The 21,850-nt window shown below is 36.5% G+C and overlaps 1 protein-coding gene across 1 annotated transcript in view; it reads left to right on the forward strand.

Moving 5' to 3' along the window:
* The window catches only part of LOC103258588 (DNA polymerase alpha catalytic subunit-like), a gene marked incomplete at its 5' end in the record, with an annotated part of 77,703 nt that overhangs the window by 26,910 nt on the left and 28,943 nt on the right, over positions 1–21,850 (forward strand). The window contains 2 exons of the mRNA XM_008056253.1: positions 3,987–4,165; positions 5,851–5,982. Of these exons, the coding sequence (XP_008054444.1) occupies positions 3,987–4,165; positions 5,851–5,982 (311 nt within the window). The remainder of the gene's footprint in view (positions 1–3,986; positions 4,166–5,850; positions 5,983–21,850) is intronic.

Genomic DNA, 21,850 nt, shown 5'->3' on the forward strand with positions numbered 1-21,850 from the left:
CCACCACCTCTGGCTAATTTTTAGATTGTTTTGTAGAGACAAGATCTCACTGTGTTGTCCAGATTGTTTTGAACTTCTAGCCTTAACCCTGAGTTATGAACAGTTTAAATACTCATTGGGAATATGGGCAGGTGAGCATTCTGAAAACAGGTATAATTTACAGTAGTTAGGAAGTGCAGTGGTTAAAAAAACAATTTTGTGCTAAACGTCACATTGGGGTGTGTGTGATAAGACAGACCATGGTGATCTTAAGTAAAAACAGTACTGCTAAACTCATCCAACCCAATGCCTATGATGTTACTTTCTATAAATACTCTTGAAACATGAGAGCTTTGATCCTGTTGCCAAAATAATGTGAGATCCTAGAAATTTTCTAATTATAAATGACAGTATTTTAATTTAATTCCACTGCCTCTCCCACCCCACCCCCAATCCCAGCACAAATGACTCGATCACCTACAAGTCAGAGGATTGAATTAAAGCATACATCATCTATGCTTTTTTGTGGAGGAAACCACGGCTGCTCTTCCCCCAGATAACGCATTTTGCAAAGCCCAAGCAGGCTGCTCCCTCCTTTATTCTGTGCCTGACAAATGATTCAAAGCTAACCTAGTAGAAATGGTAGTTCCTTTCGTCAAATGGGGCATAAAGTTTGTTTCTTTAAACCAGTTTTTCAGAGAAAGCTCTCAGTAGAAGAGGTAAGGAATTTGCCATTCAGTTTTTCATGTCTTTTTTTTTTTTTTTTTGAGTTGGAGTCTCACTCTGTCGCCCAGACTGGAGTGCAGTGGCTGCTCCCGGCCACCACAGCCTCGACCTGCTGGGCTCTGGCGATCCTTCCGCCTCAGCTTTCCCAGTAGCCGGAATTACAGGCATGTACTACCACACCCGGCTGGTTTTTTGATTTATTGTAGAGATGAGGTCTCGCTGCCCAGGCGGGTCTCGAACCCGCGGGTTCAGGCAATCCGCTCACCTCAGCCTCCCAAAGGCGCGGGATTACAGGCTGAGCCACCAAGCCTGGCTTACATGTCTTGCTCGAAGGCTGATATGGTTACTCATTGGATGATGAGTAGTTTAATATTAATTATACATAGTATTTGCATGTAGGGCAAGTTTGATAATAAAGATTTTGCTTTAATGTCATTACTGACAGAAATGTTTAATTTTGGAGTATCAATAATTACAAATGGAGTTATGTAGCAGCTCTATTCTGCGCATTTTAAAATTCAAAATCTCTACCTCTAGGTGGCAGCACCAGATACTTGTTTCCTGTTTCACTCCAGCCTTAATGAGTTTATGGTATAAGCAGTAAAACTTTTAAGTTTACCGGAACTTTGAAATAAGGTGCTATTACCAATTTTGTGAGGATTGAGGAGGGGGAGTGTATATATTGTATAAGTTTGGGGCTTGTTTAAGCCAGAATTTTCACCTTAAAAAGACTTTGGGAGCAGCAATGTTTATTTTTTAACATGGCATTATATGTTTTATTAAAATAATTAAATTTAGCCCTCTGGGACTTGCCTGTTGAACTTATAACTGCCCTGACCAGTAGATCCCTTTTTAAATTACATTTTTGTATTCAAGTAACTTGTACAAGGATCATTATATACCTGATATTTCAAGGCCATTACAGTTTCCTCTTCCTTTATATTTTTAAAATTTAGCTTGTAACTATGACCAAGAAAGTGCCGAGACCGAAGCCTCTTCCCCTAAAAAAATTCAGCTGGGAATAAGCCTGAAGTATTTAGCTAGACGACTTCACTTTGGTACTGCCATGGGAAGATGAGTCATTTATGGAAATTGACATTTAGAGTAGATATTTCATAAGGCTTGATATTTTTTCACAAGTTTCAAGCCAGTTGTCAGGCGTTTCTCTATGAGTAGCAAGACAATCTATGTTCACTTTTAGCTTACTCAGCAGGCAGGCTGCCCTTAGCCAGTGCTTGCAGCTTCATGTACTTAGGTGTGCCAAGTGAGCCATGACTAGTGGGGAGGGGTAGAGAGCAGCTCTTCTTGGTTCTTTTTCACAGCCTGGCCAATTTTGTATTTTTGCAAACTGGAATTGTTTTGTCCCTTGATTTTTGGAACATGAAAGAAGGTTACCTTTAGAAAAATCTCATTTTTTTTTTGTACTTTTTGATCAGTATTAGCCTGGTAGATAGATTAATAATCACACCATCAGAGAATAGGTGAAGATACTTTCTCATAATTGCAAATAAGGCAAGACATTATGTGAATACAGTTGGATTCACAACCAGAGTTTAATGAATTAGTTATCCTTTACTACATAGAAGAAATGGCCTCATTCAGGGGCGTGATCTCTCTAACTCGATTCCTGTGACCCTCCTTATCTTTAAATGAAAGAGTATATATTCCCACATACTTACCTAATTTGCTGTTTCTCTTAGGAGTTAGGTAACTTGTAAAATAAAAATGTAGGCAGTGAATCTTAGGCCCAGGTGACCTATATTAAAGTAATTTATGTCACTAATGAAGAACAGTTTATCAAATTTTCCTGAATGCATATTCTTTTTTATTATCTACTATCACTTTAGAAAATACTTTAATTTCTACAAAAATAAATACAGCATGAGCACGTGTCTCAGTTTTTCTAAATGCATAATCTTGAGTGAATATAGTCAGGATTAAATGATGTTCCTTCACTTTTTTTCATTCGCATGACACCTATTGAGTGCTTATTATGCAGTAGGCACCATTGAGCTTGGTTTGTCCTGTATTATATGATTTAAACTTGAAAACGGTATAGTCAGTGATGCTACTTCCATTTTTCAGGTGAGAAAACAGGCTCTGTGTCTCAGTTGTCTTATTCTTTGTTTGGCACCTTTCTATTGTGCAAGAGTCTGCCTCAAGTATTCTGTAATGATTAGATGTCACTTGACAACTGACCAAATAGGATTTAGGATTTTGTCACTGAATTTTGAGTGCATCTGTTAGATCTACTTGTGTGCATTTACTTATGCGACTGCTGCTAGATTTAAGACAATTTTTAGATGTTTGGTACTTGTGAGCTTCTTGCTCAGTAACTGTTTTATATTACTTATTTACCTTTATATTAATACTAAAGTAAATGTGATAGCTTTCCTTAGATTTCCAAAAGTTTAGAATTTTAGGGATTGCAAAGGGATGCTTTCAAGAAAGTATTTTGTTATATAGTGTGGAATAATTATCTTTAAGTGTAACTTCAGACAGTAAATTTTGATGGATACGTTTTGAGCAAGGATTGAATTGGTTAGCTTAAAAATGTTCCTTTTCTTTAATTAGTTTGTGGAAACAAAAAGCATCAACTATGCATTGATTGATATTCTTTGTTGTTTCAACTGAAATATGGATGGCATATTTGGTTTCAGGTTTGTAGGGGACATTCGGGCCTATAGAATTTGTAGATCCATTGTTTTGCACATATTTTAAATTTCAGAAATTTGAACACCGAAACAACCATGTTGCGTTTTGTCTCAGATGCTGCTACTGAATTTTAACCACTGAATTAGATTGCAACCTTCATGCTGTTAACTACTGAGCCAAGATGAAATCGACCACTGCATTGAAATCAGGGTTAGCTGTGTCTGCACTTGAAGGAGTTGTAATGGCAGTGAACCTGTTTTCTCTAATGAGATTTTTATTCTCTATGTTAATGGTGGTGACACATTGATTTTAAGAGCATTTCTTCATAACATTACACATTTATTTTAGGGTTTTCACTGTAACTTTAAGAAAATAATAAAAACAATCTTATAGAAGTAGTTCCTTCCAAACCCAAGTGCCTGGTGGCATATTTTTGCATTGTTGCCATTACTTGTTTTATTTATAAAGTAGTTTATTGTAAAAAGAGAAGTCATTTGTCCATCTGATGTTGAATGCAAATGGTTGTATATTTGTGTGCATGAATTTAAAATAATTTTAATGAGTTTTCTTCTTTGGGGTATTTTTTGAATATTTTTCTGAATTTGTTTTTTCTTTTACATTAATAGGACTTGACCCCACCCAATTTAGAGTTCATCATTATCATAAAGATGAAGAGAATGATGCTCTACTTGGTGGCCCAGCACAGCTCACTGATGAAGAGAAATACAGGGACTGTGAAAGATTCAAATGTTCATGTCCTACGTGTGGAACTGAGAATATTTATGATAATGTGTTTGATGGTTCGGTTAGTTGTTTCTTTTTGTTTTCTTCTTCCATTTTGTTTGTGAACTAGTATAAAGGCTTTCCCTCTGTTCCCTCCACTATAGGATATATAAAGAGGAGGTAAAAAACACACGTTACTGTCATGTACTTAAAGAATTTTAGCATCATATGAATTCTGCCTTCACAATTTACTTTGTTTCTGCTTGAAAACTCTTACTGAATGTGGTTGAATATTGTTTTTGACTTCCAAGAATGCTTGACCTTGGTTTTTAAATGGAATCTCTTAAAAATTCTAAATTATCTTATTTTTTTATTGTAATTCCTTAATTAGTAACCTATATTTCCCTACTCCCAACCCCCATTTAAGACTTAGAGCAATATTTTTCTTTATCTTAAATCAAATTAATGGGAACTAAGTGTTTTGGGAAAGTTTCTGTTTATCTTTACACATCCCACTTACCTCCTTTTTGACAAAGGTACTCTTGTTATCTTTTCTGCTGTCTTTGCATATCAGACATTTAAAAAGTCACAGGGAGACATTCCTCTCAAGAAGTACTGCCAAAAAATGTATCATTGACCTTGGATCAGAACTTGAAACTTGGCCAGTTTGCTTGATTTCTTTGCAGTGTTATGCATGTACTAGCCATTGGCAAACGAGCAGGCAGCAGAACTGTGTAAAACCTTGAAACTGAAAGAAAAGACATCCTTTATCTAAATTAAAAGTAATTATTTTAAGTTAATTTGGACAAACAGCAGATGTTTTACATTTTTTTGAATCAAAACAAAGCAGTCTTTGGAAGCAAGTGCAAGGAAGAGGCAGACACAGATCAGCAGTACTTGCTAAATCCTTGAGTTTTGCTTCATTACAGCTGTAAATAAGATAGTTAATTACATGGAGACTTGACGACTTGCAGATGGGCTAACTGTGGAAGAGCCGATGTCAAGCTCTAAAATCTCTTCCACCTGGAATTGCTTAGCTTGGCGGGTAGGATTATGTACCAGATTGGAGCAGGAAACCAAGATGTTTAAGTATCAAGAAGGAAAACAAACCTCAACAATGTTCCTATATATTTGCTTTGTCTTTGCTTAAAACAAAACACAACCAAACAAAATGTTTTCTCCAACTACTAATAGTTAATTTTTAAAAATTTTACTCTGCTTTCCTCTCCTAAATACATTTCATTTTGGGGAAAAATTTCAGAAATTTTAGATTTGCAAAGCAGACAGCGATAATCCTTTTGTGGTACAACACTTAATTTTTAGGCTTTATTAAAATTAAGTTGACAAGATGAAAGCAATGTCAGGGCTCTTGCTTTTCTTCAAGTTTGAGATGAATACGTACAAATGTAAAATTTTGATAAACTTCTCTAAGAAGGAGGCTTATTTTCAGTAGCATGACTTCACTGTTATTTACAGAGGAAAATTATTTTATCCATAGATTTTCTCAGGTAATGAATATAAAATAGTGAATTCAGGATGTTCCCTTTGACTTTGTTCTCCATCATGATGATGGCAGTAGAGTGGAAGGTATGTGTGACTAAAGGGGTCTTTGGAAGGAAAGCAGTTGAAAAAATAGGATTAAAAACTCACCAATAAAGTGAATTTAGAATATTCTGTACCAGGACAGTGTGCACGTTTTTAAGTACAAAAAACCTTTTATAACCTCACAGTAACCTTTTGTGTACTTGTCTGTCCTGACTTCTGTAGGCAACCGATGTGGAACCCAGTTTGTATCGTTGCAGTAACATCGATTGTAAGGCTTCACCTCTGACCTTTATAGTACAATTGAGCAACAAATTGATCATGGACATTAGACGTTTTATTAAAAAGTACTATGATGTAAGTATTCGTAATGAGATTCTTACATATACAACTTACTGAAGTTTGGTACTTTCATTGTTTTTTATGAAACTGTACAATTTTTAAAAGACTTTGGAGAAAATTTCTGGTGAGATGCTATTAATACAAATATGATAAAGTATGTAATTTTGACATATTAGCATGACAATTGATTTGAGTTTTTTCTCAGGCATTACATCTCTTTCATTAGTGAGTTATATTTTAAATAATGAAGTTTTTGCTTTTAAAAAATAATCAGAAAATGTTTTAGTTTATTGTTATCTAAATAAGACTAAATTAAATGGATAGAGTAAGGAAAAAAAATCAGTATTACCTATCTTCAGCAAGTAGAGCCATAAAATTGTGTGATAATTTTAATAAACTGCCCACTAGCTAATATGTTGTGGTTTTGTGACAATCTAAACCACTCCATAGCCTAGTTTTCTGAGGAAATAACCATCTTTTAAATTTAAATGTAATTTGCATGGCATTTTTAAGAGAATGTCTAATTTTCATAAATAGATAGTAAAAATACCAGAACAGTGAGTGATTTGTCTTCATTAGAAAGAAGGCTTTTGTTCAAAGTTTTTGGTTTGTTTTGTGTTTAACATATTTCATATGAATGAGTTTTTTCCTCTTAATTTTGATTTTTCTTAGTGTTTCATTGTTTCATTATGTCATTTGTCATCTAAACAAATTTTCTGGTACTTGGAAGTTCACTGTAACTTCTTTAAAGAAGCTACATTGGCAAGGCATTTCAAAAAAAAAAAAAAAACAACTCAGGTTATATTAGGTATGACCCATGACTTTTCTCAGTATCTATCATTCTATACTTTCTTCCTATATGTTAGTTAACATATAGCATAGCATTTTCTTCTTTAAAATAGAACTCATTGTGTGAAAAGTGACTACTAGATATTAATATGAAGAATGAAAACACAAGAGTTCTAGTATGATTCTGGTATAGAATAATTTATATTTGCAAAAAAGTGAGTGATTTTGCCTGAAGATTTTTAAAAAATAATAATTATGACTACATTTTGAGAAAATCTGAAACATTTTAGTGAATAATCCTGTGCTGCACTTAATGAACAGTTGGATAGGAATAAAGATTATCTGTAGGGTCACATTCCACAGTAGATGAAACATTCAGCACATGAAATGTTAGGCCTTTATTTAGCATGAAGAGCCCAAATCAAAACTATTCAGCTCCTCATTTACAGGCCTCATTGAGCAGAGTATAATTCTTGACTCTTGGGAAAAATTCTGAGTTTTCTCTCTATGTTTAGTCTATCAAAATCTTCACCATGGAAATGTTAATACTAGAAGAAACTCATCTATTCTCTACTATAAGAATAAGGCAAGTTTGTTTTGACTAAGTTGAAAATACACAGAAAAATGATCTTCAGTATGGTTAGAAATATGCCCTAACTGAAGGATTGATTTCTAACCTAATTGCGTGTTGTGATAGTGGTAGTAGTGGTTGTTATATAAGTATTATTTCAGCTAATTAATCTACTTTTAGGGATCCAGATATTTGACACAAGGTTTCTGAACATTTGTTTTGTCTTGTCCTCCAGCTATCTCACTAACAGTAACAGTTTTTCTGTAGAAAACTGTAAAACTTGATTGACATTTCTAAGGAATTTCCAATCAAAATAGCCAAATGTCTCTCCTGAGGTTGAAGATTCATATGACTGTCCTCAAAATTAGGAACTTATTTCTCTGCTTTCTGATCTTAATCATATGTGATTGGATGAGAGAGAAAGAAATCCATATTTGTTCTTTTCCTGGCCCCTTGCTGAACAGATGTTTCAGATATTTTCAAGATCAGAGCTTTTATACAAAAAGCTCAGGCACCTCTAGGTTCTACTTCACTGGTACAGAGTCCTGTTTCCTCTTAGAACAACATGGTATTTTTTCTTTTGTTATTGTGTCTTCAGTGATACTGATTACAGTTCAATGTGATTATCATCTCAGTGATAATTCAACTGCAGACTAACACACCAAGTGTACTGGAGGCAAGGATATTGATAGTAAGTACTAAGGTTAAGTGACTGTTCTCTGAAGCTAATTACCAAAACGGTTTTCTCCTGTTTAGTAACTTAAAAATACTACCCACTGGACATAAAAGTTGTTTGTAAACTGAAGACAGGAGTCTCAATTTTTTTTATCTATCTATCTATCTATCTATCTATCTATCTATCTATCTATCTATCTATCTAATCTATCTATCTAATCTATCTATCTATCTATCTTAGAATCACTGCAGGGGAAGTCAGCCTGCACTGAGAAAGCCATCTCCGTAAGGAAGGAACTTTAGGAAGATGAGTGGAATATGGTACCCAACCAAACACTATAACCTACCAAGGAACATAGTTCTAGAACACTAAGAAATTAAGTTGTCAAGAAAAAAGGGATAAAAGTTTGGGGTGACATAATATATACTTATAAATCATTTTAATTTTGGAAAAATGCATCATATAGTCTGTTATTTTTTGTCATGAATAAATAGCATGGACTGAATAAATGTGATGTAACAAGCTTTTTAAGTTTATATATCTGAGAATCAATATCACATTATAATGTTTTAATATTGGCTCCTTTACAGGAGAGAGCATGCTTTTTTTCTCACGTATAACAATGATTGTATCCCTCAAATTTTCATTTCCTAGGACATTTAAATTTTGATATACATAGAAATATAAAGTGCACTGAGCAAGGATATTTTAAGTAATATATTAATTTCTTTAGGAGGAAGACAACTCTACTTTATCCTGAGACTTGATGAAGTGTTAAAAGAGTTGAAGTAGCACAGAAAGCCTTAATTCAAAGTTGATTTCATGCCCTGGCACTTGTTGGTGCCTTTGTACAAAGTTAAAAATGAACTGGTATTTTTTGAAAATAATAAAAAGGCAACTTAAAGACTATATCGCTAAACATTTAGGGATGCTTTTGAAACACTTGATTTTACAGTGAAAAACTCATACATGCCCCCCCTTAAATCCAGAAGAGCAAATAGACACACATACACACACACAAAAGGGAGAGAAACACTAGCTAATCTAAATTGGGAAATGAAGAGGGCTTTTTTTAAGCATGAAAATTTCATCATCTTGTCAGCTGGCAGAATGCCTGCTGTGTGGATTCACAAAGGCTAAGAATTACACTTTCATGAAATTTTTCTCACTAACTGCCCTGGTTAATTTGAAAGATAACCCACTGTTCTAATTCATTCCTCAATTGGGCGGTGCAGGTTTTATCTTTGATCTGACAAAGCATTTGTGTTAATCGTTTTGGCCCTCTACTAGACACTCTTGGGATTGTGCTTTTACAATAAATGTGTCTGTGATAGCTCTTTAGTCTATTATACTTACAATAGATCCATAGAACTGGTAATTAATTCTCCACTGCTTTGGAAATGGGAAGAATAGGTGTAGCTCTGTCAAGTGCTGCTGGGAAGTTTGTTTAGCTGGTTCATTTCTGAAGTGTTCCCCTTAGCCAAGAAGTAGCCACAGAAGAGAGTCTGAGATTGAGATGCTGGCCTACCCTGATGACTTGCTGATAAATGGGAAATCTGACCCCTCTTGGTACCTGGGAGGGGGGTAGTGGGTCATTTACTTTCATCTCAAGTACTATTAGTTATAATGTACATTAAACCCTCATTTTAATACTTAAAGAGCCATTCCTGTTAAAGATGGAGCTTCTGGAAGATGCAGTGGTGATAGTCAAGTCAAATAAGCTCCCAAATTCTCATTGGTGGCTTATGCCATCAATGGGGCAAAATACGGTCCTTGGTAGCCTACTAGTGTATCTAGCCACTTGTAAAGGATCATTATGTAGAGCACTTTACTGTGATTTTTAAGCATCAAAATACTGCTGGCCCTAGGTGGGGTTGGCCCTCCATCTAAAAGAATTAACAGATTGGTGTCATACATACAAATGATAATCCTTGATCATTGCAAGGGCCAGAAATTGGTTTCCAAGGCCAGATAGTTGCCAGGATCAAATTCCTTAGAAAGTTGCTTAGGTTTTATCATATAAGAATTTTCCTGAATTAAGCTTTTTGAGGACAGGGGCTGTACTTTCTTCTATGTCTTATCTATGATCTCTACCACAACCCTGTGTTCTTAAAAGTGTATGCATCTTAATGATTAGTAACCAAAGGAACCATCAAACAAAGGTTTTACTTTGCTATTTTTTCCTCGAATTCTTTTTTTACACTGCTGTTCTATTGGAAGTAAATTTATTAGTGATATATGAGATTCTCAGGTTACAAAATTCCATCATATTTTGAGGTCATGGAATTATGGACACGTAAAGCTCTTTGTTGCTCTTCTATGTTTTGCATCACTGATTACTGCAGATTTCAATATATGCCTGACCCCAACTGAATAGCCTTAATTTATCTTCTCCTCAAATCAAGTATCAGGCACTGACCATAAATTGTTGCAAAGTAGCTACCTGCCTAATTGTACTTTCATTGTCCTGATACAAGAGTCTGTCTCTAACTACATAATGTGGCAAAGAAAGTGGATGCCTAGTGTTGTTGCTCTCTCATTCCCTGCTCTCTCCTTGTATTTTTCTCTTTTATTTCTTAGTATATCAGTGTGACATAAGCCACATTTATCTCTTTTGGGCCCACTTTTATGAGGAATTAAAAAAATATGTTCAGTGTATGTTGCCTCATAATGCAAAGATTTTCTTGGTGTGAGCACCCAGGGGAAAAGGGAGCATTTGACAAATGATGCTGAGTCTTGACGTAGCTATGAGTTCCTCTGGAAGAGGGCATGCACCAGGAAATAGAGTGGGATGTTCTGCAGTGTATGAAAAATTCATATTAAGTTTCTATTTCTCACCTTCGCAAATAATACAAAGCTTACTCATTTTGGAGTTGATATGCTTTCCTTGAAGACAAAATTAATAACCACACCAAGCATAGTGTTGTTAAGTCAGTGATTGAATTGGAGCTGACTTTTTCTCAAAAGCACAGTGAAGACGAGTGAAATACTGGTTAACATATTTGCTCCACAAAAATACACACCCATTTAGCATCACAGGTGAGCACCATCCATGGTGCCCAACAGTGCTTGAAGAAGAGCAATTTCATTAAACGTTCACAAAACTAAATTAATAAATAAGTCTGATAAATTAGAGAGATAAACAGCCTCCCACTCTCTCTCTCTCTCTCCCCACCCACACCTGTGTAAATTACCAACAGGGCTTCTCATTTCCATTGCCTCTCACTTTTCAACAGCCATCTCACGCAGGTGGATCTGTGAGTTTTAGAGCCATGCCATGGCGTTCAGTAACTCTCTCTTGTTGCACTGCAAATATTCAGTGTTAAATAACCCTCAAAATTTCTCATTTCTTACCTGTGGTGATGTGGGCTGATAGTTTTTGGGTTATAGGTTGCAATATGCAGTAGTATCACAGGTATATTAGTTCAAAATAGCATAAACTCTAAGCACTTTTGAAATTACTATTTATTTCCTTGCTTCTGCATTTATATTTAGAACATTTAAAAAGAATAAATTTGGTTTCTTTTTTGTAAAGACTCTAACAGCATAATTATAAGTGGTACAAAAGACATGCAAAGAAGCAATAGATCTCTGTCCCACCCATTCAGCATCACAGGCAACCCAATCCATGCTGCCCAACAGTGCTTGAAGAAGGGTAATTTCTTTAGTAATTCACAGAAATCATCCTAAATCTTATTAAAACAAAACAAAAAGAACATATTGGGAATTAGCATTTCTTTTTGCTTCATGCCATCTGATTAGGAAGCTAAGCATAAATGAATACCAGGGACACCAGTTACATTTTAAAAATATGGTTTCTGACACCAGGGCCCATTGATGGAGGGTTGGTATCTTTTTTTTAATTGAATGTGACAGATATTTCCTAGATATGTAGGTCAAGCAAGCTAATTTGAGTCAGGTATAACCTTTGCTGTTACTCCATGGTACGTTTTCACAGAAAAACTAAGAAAAAAGGGATTTGGTGATGGCTGAAGTAGAACCTTGTTGTAAGTAAATTTATTATTGTACAAATCTAAATGAGTAACAGGTCAAATCCAGTCCCCTAAAGCATGCCAGCTATGTGTTTTATATAAACAACTCATTGTGGTAAAATACTAGCTTTTGTAAAGGTGTTCTTTTTTTTTTTTTCTGAGTTGGAGTCACTCTGTTGCCAGGCTGGAGTGCAGTGGTACGCCCATGGCCACAGCAGCCTCAACTTGCTGGGCTTGGGTGATCCTTCTGCCTCCGCCTTCCAAGTAGCTGGAACTACAGGCATGTGCCACCACGCCTGGCTAATTTTTTTATTTATTGTAGAGGTGAGGTCTTGCCTAGTTGTCCAGGTCGGTCTCAAACTCGTGGGCTCAGGCAATCCTCTTGCCTCTGCCTCCCAAAGTGCTGAGGTTACAGACATGAGCCACTGTACTTGACTCTAAAGGTGTTCTAATGAACAAATAGGGTCAGATATCTTTTATCTGATCAGATACCTTTTACGTCACCTCTATCAGACCAGATATTCTTTTATGTCACCTGACTTTTATCCTATATCGAATAACCAGCATTTACTTGTATCTTCTGTATTTATCAGAATACCTCTTTATCTGATTTTCATTTTATCACAACCTTATAGATTGGACCCTGTTTGGAGTGGTTCAAGACTCAAGCGTGATCCTGGGGAACTAACATGGGACCTGCACCAAATTCTCAGGTGCCCAGACCACAGATAACAGTATTGTCTATTGAGGACTGACCCCAGAACCACCAACGAGATCTGAGCTTGGGCCATTGTCTCTTTCTTACTCATATCATTCTCTATATATGAATATCTACCCTCCTAAGTTTTTTGTCAGGGGTGGAGGCAGCTATAGTCACAGCCCTTGCCTTTCCCTACATTCTTAAAGCTTAGCACTTGAGTATATCAATTACCAAACTAGCCACCACTAGCTTCACAGTCTCTGGTTTTGTACTCAGACCCCTACATCATAGTCCCTGTCTAATGTTTTGCCAGCTCTGTAACTTTACTAGTTACTAAACTTCTCCAAGCCAGTTTCCTAGCCTATGAAGTGACGATGGTAAGTAAGAGTATCTACGCATAAGGTCGTAATGAGGACTATATGGGATAATGCACTTAAAGTGCTGAGAAAGTTCATAGAGAGAGCTCATTATTAACATTCATTGTTTTGACCTGAGATATGGTGAATGAACATGGCTCAGCTGTGTTCCTTTGTGTGCTCAGAACCGCAGAGATTCAGACATGGGTCAGGGCCCTTGCTGCTCCTGTCTTTTTTTTTTTTTTGAGTCAGTCTCCCTGCAGCCTCGACCTGTTGGGCTTAGGCAATCCTTCCGCCTCAGCCTTCCAAGTAGCTGGAACTACAGACACATGCCACCACGCCCAGCTAATTTTTATTTACTTATTATAGAGACAGGGTCTCAGTATGTTGTCCAGGCTTGTCTCAAACTCCTGGGTTCAAGCAATCCTCCCACCTCAGCCTCCCAAAGTGCTAGGTTTACAAGTGGGAATCACTGTGCCCAGCCCTTTTTCTTTTCTTTTCTTTTTTTTTTTGAGTCAGAGTCTTACTCTGTCACCCAGGCTGGAGTGCAGTGGCACGCTCACGGCCACTGCAGCCTCAACCTGCTGGGCTCCGGCGATCCTTCCTCCTCAACCTTCCAAGTAGCTGGAACCACAGACATGTGCCACCATGCCAAGCTAATTTTTTTATTTGTTGTAGAGACGAGGTTTCACCAAGTTGCCCAGGCTGGTCTCGACCCCCTGACCTCAGGTAATCCTCTCACCTCAGCCTCCCAAAGTGCTGGGATTACAGGCTTGAGCCACCATACCCAGTGCTCCTGTGTTTCTTAGGTGTCCACCTGGAAGCTTTTATCTTCTTGCTGCTCTCCCTCTCCTTTATTCAAAATGGTACTGTACTGTGTTGTGCTTCCTCTTGGCTCTCCCTTGAGTTTACCAGTATGAGAGTTTCTGTTTCAGTGTTGGTGAATAGTCTCAAAGTCAGCCTTGGGAAAGGACACTAGGTTGTTACTCCTTTAAGGCTTAGCATCCAGTGTTATGCCCGATCTGGTAGGTGCTCAGTAAATTTTATTCAGTGAGTTCATGGTAGGGTCAGTGCTGTCTAGTGACTCTACCAGGTCACATAGCACTATTAAGACTGACCAGAGTTGGGGACCCTAGTCTAGAATTCTGCCCATAATAACTGGGAAGACAGCGGGTTATGGATATCAAGTTGCTCACCATCTTCACTGCAGTCACTCTTACAATAGGATAGATCAAGAGCCCTGAGTATTAGCATTACAAGCTAGGCCAGGTTGTAAGGTTGGCTGGGGCATGAGTCCAGAAGGCTGATTATAGTCACCCAACAATGGACTAATCCATCCTTTAAAGGAGAGACGCATATGTTGATCCTGCGATTTCAGCAACTTCTGACATGGTTTGCTTCCTGTAAAGGGAAAATTGGAGGTTGAGGCAATACCATAGGAGTTGTCAAATATCTGAAAACAAGTGCGTAAAAACAGAAATCTACTTGTGCCAAAACGGTAGAATGCCTTTCTTCAGTTTGATTTTTCTAACCTTGTGTATTTAGGAAAAACTCAACTTCAGGTCTAACTCTAGTCATCTAGAGCTACTATCTCATTGTAAAGTAAGAAACTGAACCAGAACAGATTTCATTTAACCTTTCAAAAGTGAGATTTTCACATCATTGACCTTCTTGACTTCAAGGAGCAAAACGTAACTATCAGTTCTCTACTGCACGTGTCAACAAGAGATGGAAGGAGAGCACCCCAGGCAATGGCTGTCTTTCATATTTGGTTTGCCCAGATAGTGTACATTATGGTTCACATGTGAAAATTTGCCCTTTTGTATACTTACAGATAGGAATTTCCAGATGGTCCTGTCTAGCTTAGTCTTGCCTTATATGAAATAACCATATTTCTTTTCAGGAAGGAGTTAATTTAGCTGCCTTTCCAAGGTACCATATAGAAATTCTCAATGTCCAAGTTCCCAAAAAAAAAAAAAAAACAAACCAGAAAGACCACTGATAAAAATTAGAGCATTGGTCTTTTCTAAATCATGAATGTTAGTTTTGTTTTGTGCTTAGCATAAATCAGGGATAGTTTTACCATGTACATGCTCATATCAGCACCTATAGCATGTTGTCCTTGACTTGCTTTTGAAAAGCAATTTTGTTTTAGTTCAAAACTCAACTGACTCTTGGCACTCCCTCCATTTTTTTGTTTTTGTTTTTAGTATACTCCAGCATACAATTCTTAGGGTGGATGGATTTGTGAGGTACATCACCTAGCTTGTTTCCTGAAAGGTCCCCGGCCTCATTCAAGCTGCACATGTGCTCATAGTTTCTTGGCTGCTTAAGGAACTCTTGATACTGCTGGGAACCTAGATGATTTGCCAACCCACCTTTTAGTAGCCTAGCCTAGCAATGAGTGTGTGCAAGTGGTATAGCACAGTGGTACTCAAATTACTAAGACTATTGAAGAGTTTCCATTTATGTGAGTTATATTTATTTACTTTATTATAAATTAAAACTGAGACATTTACAAAGTATTAATCCATTTATGAGTAATAATAAACCTATTATATAAGAAAATGAAAAATGTATTGCAAAGCAAAATAATTTAGTAAGAATAATGGCATTGTTTTACATTTTTTGCAAATCTCTTTAATGTCTGGCTTAGAAGATAGCTAGATTCTCATGCCTGCTTTAATTGTGGATTTTTTTTTATATTCTTTTAAGATAGTTTCTTAAAAGTTATTTACAGTGTGGAATCTGAACCCATATCAGTAAACTTTTTGCTGTCTGGTACATTAAAATTCATTGCTGTGTCTTACACTTTGAGTGGATCATTTATCCATGCATGGTTTTATAACATCATCTATTGGCCATTTGGAAAATATTAGTTCACTTACGAAAATTTCCCAAATGTTGACACATTTCATTAAGCAATTTAAAAAAATCACATGTCTTCACATCATCACTTGTCTTATCAGAAAAGTCTTTAAATATTGGAAAGCTGTTGATTTCATGGTGGCAGATACAAATTTTCCAGTGAAAACTCATTGAAGACTGAAATTTTATCTTTGGTAACCAATATAGTCAATTTGCTTGAAGGACAGATTCAGTTGATTCATTTTTAAGAAAATGTCTGCCCGATAGCCAGGTCTGAATAATAATAGTTTGTCTATCAGTTATCTTTTCAAGTAAAAAAGGTATTCATTGAATAAAGTGGTTAGTTCAGCTTGCAACTCAGACAGTTGTTGCACAAGAGCTTTTCCTGGAAACAACTATTGTACTTCAGCAGAAAATAATAAAAGGATGTATATTTGAGTGTTGAGATTGAATAAAATGTCATCAAGGGTATTCTTAGGTCAAACTGGCTTAGTGATCTATTTGATACTCTGAGTGCCTGGTGGTGAGGAATACAATGATGAATAGTATAGTGATGAATAGTTCAATGATGAATAGTTCAGGGCCGCTACTTTGATTGGTGCTAATGTGCCAGGAGTTTACTCATCATTGATTTTGCATTATCAGTGCAAATGTCAACATGGTGAAAAAAGACCAATAATGACTTTATAATATTAGAAAAATTGTTTTTACTTCGTGGCCCCCAGAAGCTTCACTTTCAACTCTAGCAATTTATCTTAAAGAAATGTACCTCCAAATTTATGTACAAGAATATACCTTGATAAATTATTATTTTTTAATTTTTTCCTTTTGTATACGTATTTTTTATTTGAGGTTCAGAGGGTACGCATGCGTATTTGTTACATGGACATATTATGTAGTGGTGGGGATTGGGTCTCAGGTAGCCCTTTCCCTAGATAGTATTATTATTTATAATAGTAAAAATTGGATATAATTTAGATATCTAAGAATAAATGTTAAATGAATTATGCTACATCAGTGGAAAAGTATATTATGTGAACAATTGAAACAATATTTTGTGAGAATAAAGACAGGAAGTTGTAAGAAAAAATGTTAAGGGGAAAGAAAAGGAGGAAACAAATTAGTATATAAGGAATGATTTTGTTATGTGGTAAAGATATTATGTGTGTATATAGGCATGTATATAAAGAAATAATTATGGACTATTATGCAGCCATAAAGAAGGACAAAATCATGAACTTCTTAGCAAATTGGATGGAGTTGGAGTCAGTCATTCTTAGTGATCTGTCACAGGAACAAAGAACCAAATACCACATGTTCTCACTCATAAGTGGGACCTGAACATTAATCACAATAACACAAGAAAGGAATCGGCAGTTGTGGGATACTGCCACAGAGAAAGGACTGGGGAATAGACATGTAACAACACAAAGGGTACCTAGTGTTAAACCAGGGCAAGTGAGGACTAGTTGGAAGCCCAAACTTCACCTGCACATACATTACTTATGTGCCTAATACTGACTTCTACCCCACATCTTTATAACAAAATAAAGAATTAGAAATATAAAGACCAGAATGTTAATAGTGATTATCTTGAATGGTAGAATCATGAGTGATTTTAATTTATGCCTTTATATTTCTGTTGTATATGTGTTGTACAATGAGCATATATTTTAAGGGGAGGTGTTGCATTTTGAAACTTTATTTTTAAATTTACTTACAGTAATATTGACTCTGGTGCACAGTTCCACAAGCATTGACAAATACATAGAATCATGTAACTACTACCAAAGTCAAGATATAGAACAAGGTCATACTTTCTAGCACTACTGTCCATCTGGGACTTACCATACTGAATATACTGCCAATCCTAGAGATGACCAGAATCTAACTTTGTAACGAGTGTATTTCTTTGCTTGTCTAAGGACAATCCCCCTAAAGAATGTTATAGAAAAATTCTGACATCTCCACTGGAATTTCATTGCATAAGAAATTTTAGCTTTGAGGGTTTGGGAAAGAAAACTTAAGTCATATTTTCAATTCAATACTTCTTTTTAGTGGGTCATGAAGATAGAGAAAATTTCAATACCATGAGCAGTGGTTCCAGCACTCAAGTAATTACAGTTATCCCTTACTATACTCGGGATTGATTCTAGGACCCCCTTGTATACCAAAATCTGTGCATACTCAAGTCCTGCATTTAGCCCTGCAGAACTCTCAAATAGAAGTTAATGATCTGAATATGCAGGTGTAGTATTCTACCAATAGTATGTTTTCGATCTGCTTTTGGTTGGAAAAAAATGTTGTTCAAGGATCAGTTGTATGTTCACTATTCTTGCTTTCTAGAAATTAGACCTAGATATTAAGCTATTTAAAAGGATAACTTATTCAAATGTGCATTCGTTTTAACCCACCCAAGTCTGTAGCAGAGTTTGTTCTTTGACAAGTTCTAGCACATTTATAGATTCATGCACCCACCACCACAACCAACATACCAAATATTTCCTAAAATCTGTTAAAACCGCCCATTATCCTACTATCCCTTTATAATCACACCCTCTTGTTCACTCCTAACTCTCAAATATGATCTGTTCTCTTCAGTAGAGATTTGGCTTTATAAAATGTCATATAAATGGAATTATACAGCCTTTGAGATGATCTTTCACTCAGTTCATTCCTCTTATTGCCGAGTAGTTTCCTTTATATGGATCTATCTATTTGCTTAATCCGTTTACCTACTGAAAGATGTTTGGATTGTTTTCAGTTTGGGAAAATGAATTCATCTGCTGTAAACATTTGTGTACAGATTTTTGTGAGAGCATATCTCTAGGATGACTACCCAGAAGTAGGGTTGTTGGCTCATATGGCAAATCTGTTTCACCTTTTAAGACATTGCCAAACTATTTTTCAGAATGATACCATTTTTCATTCCCAGCATCAGCATATGAGAGGTCTGGTTATGGGCATCCTCACTGGCACTTGGTATTGTTTTTTTTTTTTTTTTAATGTAGCCGTTTTAATAGGTATGGAATGGCATCATTGTGATTTTAATTTGCACTTCCCTGATGACTAGTGATACTGATCATCTTTTCATATGCTTATTTGTCATCCATAATATTCTCTTTGGTGAAGTGTCCCAAGTTTTTATTTAGATTGTTTGTTTTTATGCTCGAGTTTTGAGAGTTCTTTATATATTCTAGACACAAGTTTTTTGTCATTTATGTGATTTGCAAATATTTTGTCCCAGTCTTTTTATTGATATCTTTCACAGAGCAAAACTTTAATTTTTATCAATTCTAATATATTTATTTTTTCTTTTGTAGTTTGTGCTTTTCATCTCATGTTTAAGAACTCAAATTTTATATCTACGTCTATGTTCTATTTTGAGTTAATTTTTTGTGAGGTTTGAAGCTTAGGACAAGGTTCATTTTTTTTCTTTGTTCTATGTATATCCAATCGTTCCAATACCATTTGCTAAAAAGACTGTCTTTCCTGTACTGAATTGCTTTTGCACCCTTGTCAAAAACCATTTTAGCATACTTATGTAAGTCTATTTCTGGGTTCTCTTCTCTTCCATTGATTTCTCTGTTTAGCCCTTTGTCAATACTACATTCTTGATTACTGTAACTTTTTAGTAAGTCTTGGATAGTGTGACTGCTCCAATTTATTTATTTATTTATTTTGAGTTGGAGTCTCACTCTGTCGCCCAGACTGGAGTGCAGTGACCGCTCCCGGTCACCGCAGCCTCGACCTGCTGGACTCCGGCGATCCTTCCGCCTCAGCCTTCCAAGTAGCCGGAATTACAGGCATGTGCTACCACGCCCAGCTGATTTTTTGGTTTATTGTAGAGATGAGGTCTCGCAGCCCAGGCGGGTCTCGAACCCGCGGGTTCAGGCAATCCACTCACCTCAGCCTCCCAAAGGCGCAGGATTACAGGCTGAGCCACCGAGCCCGGCTCCAATTTATTTTTTAATGTTTCAGTTATTCTAATTATTTTTCCTTTCCATATATATATTAGAGTCAACAATATTGTCCTCACCAATAAATAAGGATTATGTACACACAAGTCCTATTTGAGAATTAAGCATTTTCATTATAGAAATCTTGATATTGCTCCTACTCTTTTAAGATTCTAAAATTTTATATGGAAACCAAAGGCACACATTAAGACAAGTGAAACATTGTCAGAATGCTTCATTTGGAATTGTTTTTCTTTCACTCCAGCATTTATTTTTTAATCATAAAAACTTACCTCTTTACCAAGGCAAAGGCAGTGGGCCTCAACCTTGGCTGCATGTCAGAATCACCTGGAAAGGTTTATTTTTGTTTTGTTTTTTAAAAGAATTTTTTACTGACAAGTGCAATTTTTTAATTGTTAGTATTTTTAATTTTTGTTTTAGAGTTGTGGGGTACATGTGAGGATTTACTACATAAGAAAGTTGCATGCAGGTGAAGTTTAGTCTTCTTTTTTTTTTTTTTTTTTTGAGTTGGAGTCTCACTCTGTCGCCCAGACTGGAGTGCAGTGGCCGCTCCCGGCCACCGCAGCCTCGACCTGCTGGACTCCGGCGATCCTTCCGCCTCAGCCTTCCAAGTAGCTGGAACTACAGGCGTGTGCTACCACACCTGGCTAATTTTGTGATTTATTGTAGAGATGAGGTCTCACCAAGTTGCCCAGGTGGGTCTCGAATCGGCGGGCTCAGGCAATCCACTCACTTCAGCCTCCCAAGGTGCGGAATTACAGGCTGAGCCACCGAGCCCAGCTGAAGTTTAGTCTTCTAGAGGGCCCTCTCTCTCCCAATAGTGGACCTGGCACCCAGTGTGTTGCACATGGACAGCTTTTTAAAAAGAGTATATAATGATTTAGCCCACTGCTGAATGTTAGATTAGAATTTCTGAGGGTGGGACCAGGACATCGGTATTTTTAAAAATTTGGCATGTGATTACTGAACCCATCAAACAATGCATGCTCATGAATTCTAATGTAACATATAAGAAGCACTGAGTGGCCAGGCCCAGTGGCTCAGCCTATAATCCCAGCACTTTGAGAGTCCAAGGTGAGAGGATTGCCTGAGCCTACAGCTAATTTTTTTTTTTAATTGTAGAGACGAGGTCTCGCCAAGGCAACCTGGTGAGACCTCATCTCTACAATTAAAAAAAAAAAAAATTAGCCAGGCATGGCAGTGCGCGCCTGTAGTTCTGGCTTGTTGGAAGGCTGAGGTGGAAGGATCACTAGAGCCCAGCAGGTTGATGCTGGGATGGCTGTGAGTGTGCCACTGCACTCCAGCCTGGGCAACAGAGTGAGACTCCAACTCAAAAAAAGGAAAAAAAAAAGAAAAGCACTGAGTATGTTAACACATCATTTCCATGGGTTATATATGAGAATATGAAAATGAAAGATGTATGCTTTTGCACCTGTGTCAAGTTGACTATGTACTAATAAGTAGAGAGTCAAATTTCTAAAACAAAATGAGTTCTTATGTGGCCAAAAATAATTTTATGAAAGCAAGAAACGCAGTGCATCTTTTAAAAGATTTACACATTTTTAGTGAAAATTTGCCATCTTTATTACACCTTCAGGTATATTGCTGACACTTGACAAATGGCATATAATTAGCATTGTTCAATGTTGTCTTTTCTCTGTTTTGGATGTTATTGTATAAACCTAGGTGAGGAGTATTTGTGTTTAAAAATGGTATCTTCCGTTCCTTCTTTGCTCTCTTCTTTCTCTAATAAACTTTGTTTTAAAACTTTAAAAAAAAGTTATCTTCCCTGTATCTCTTCTAGATGACTTCTCATATAATAATTTTATGACATCATTTGAATGAGTATGCTGAGGAATTATGGTGTAGTCCTGAGATCTAAAATCTGTCACCACCCTCCCCATGTTGATTGTGACTCACTATAGTCTCTTTTGGACTAGCTTCAGCTCCC

Source organism: Carlito syrichta, unplaced genomic scaffold, assembly GCF_000164805.1.
Source record: "Carlito syrichta isolate Samal-C Ts95f unplaced genomic scaffold, Tarsius_syrichta-2.0.1 Scaffold302299, whole genome shotgun sequence".
Lineage (NCBI taxonomy): Eukaryota > Metazoa > Chordata > Mammalia > Primates > Tarsiidae > Carlito > Carlito syrichta.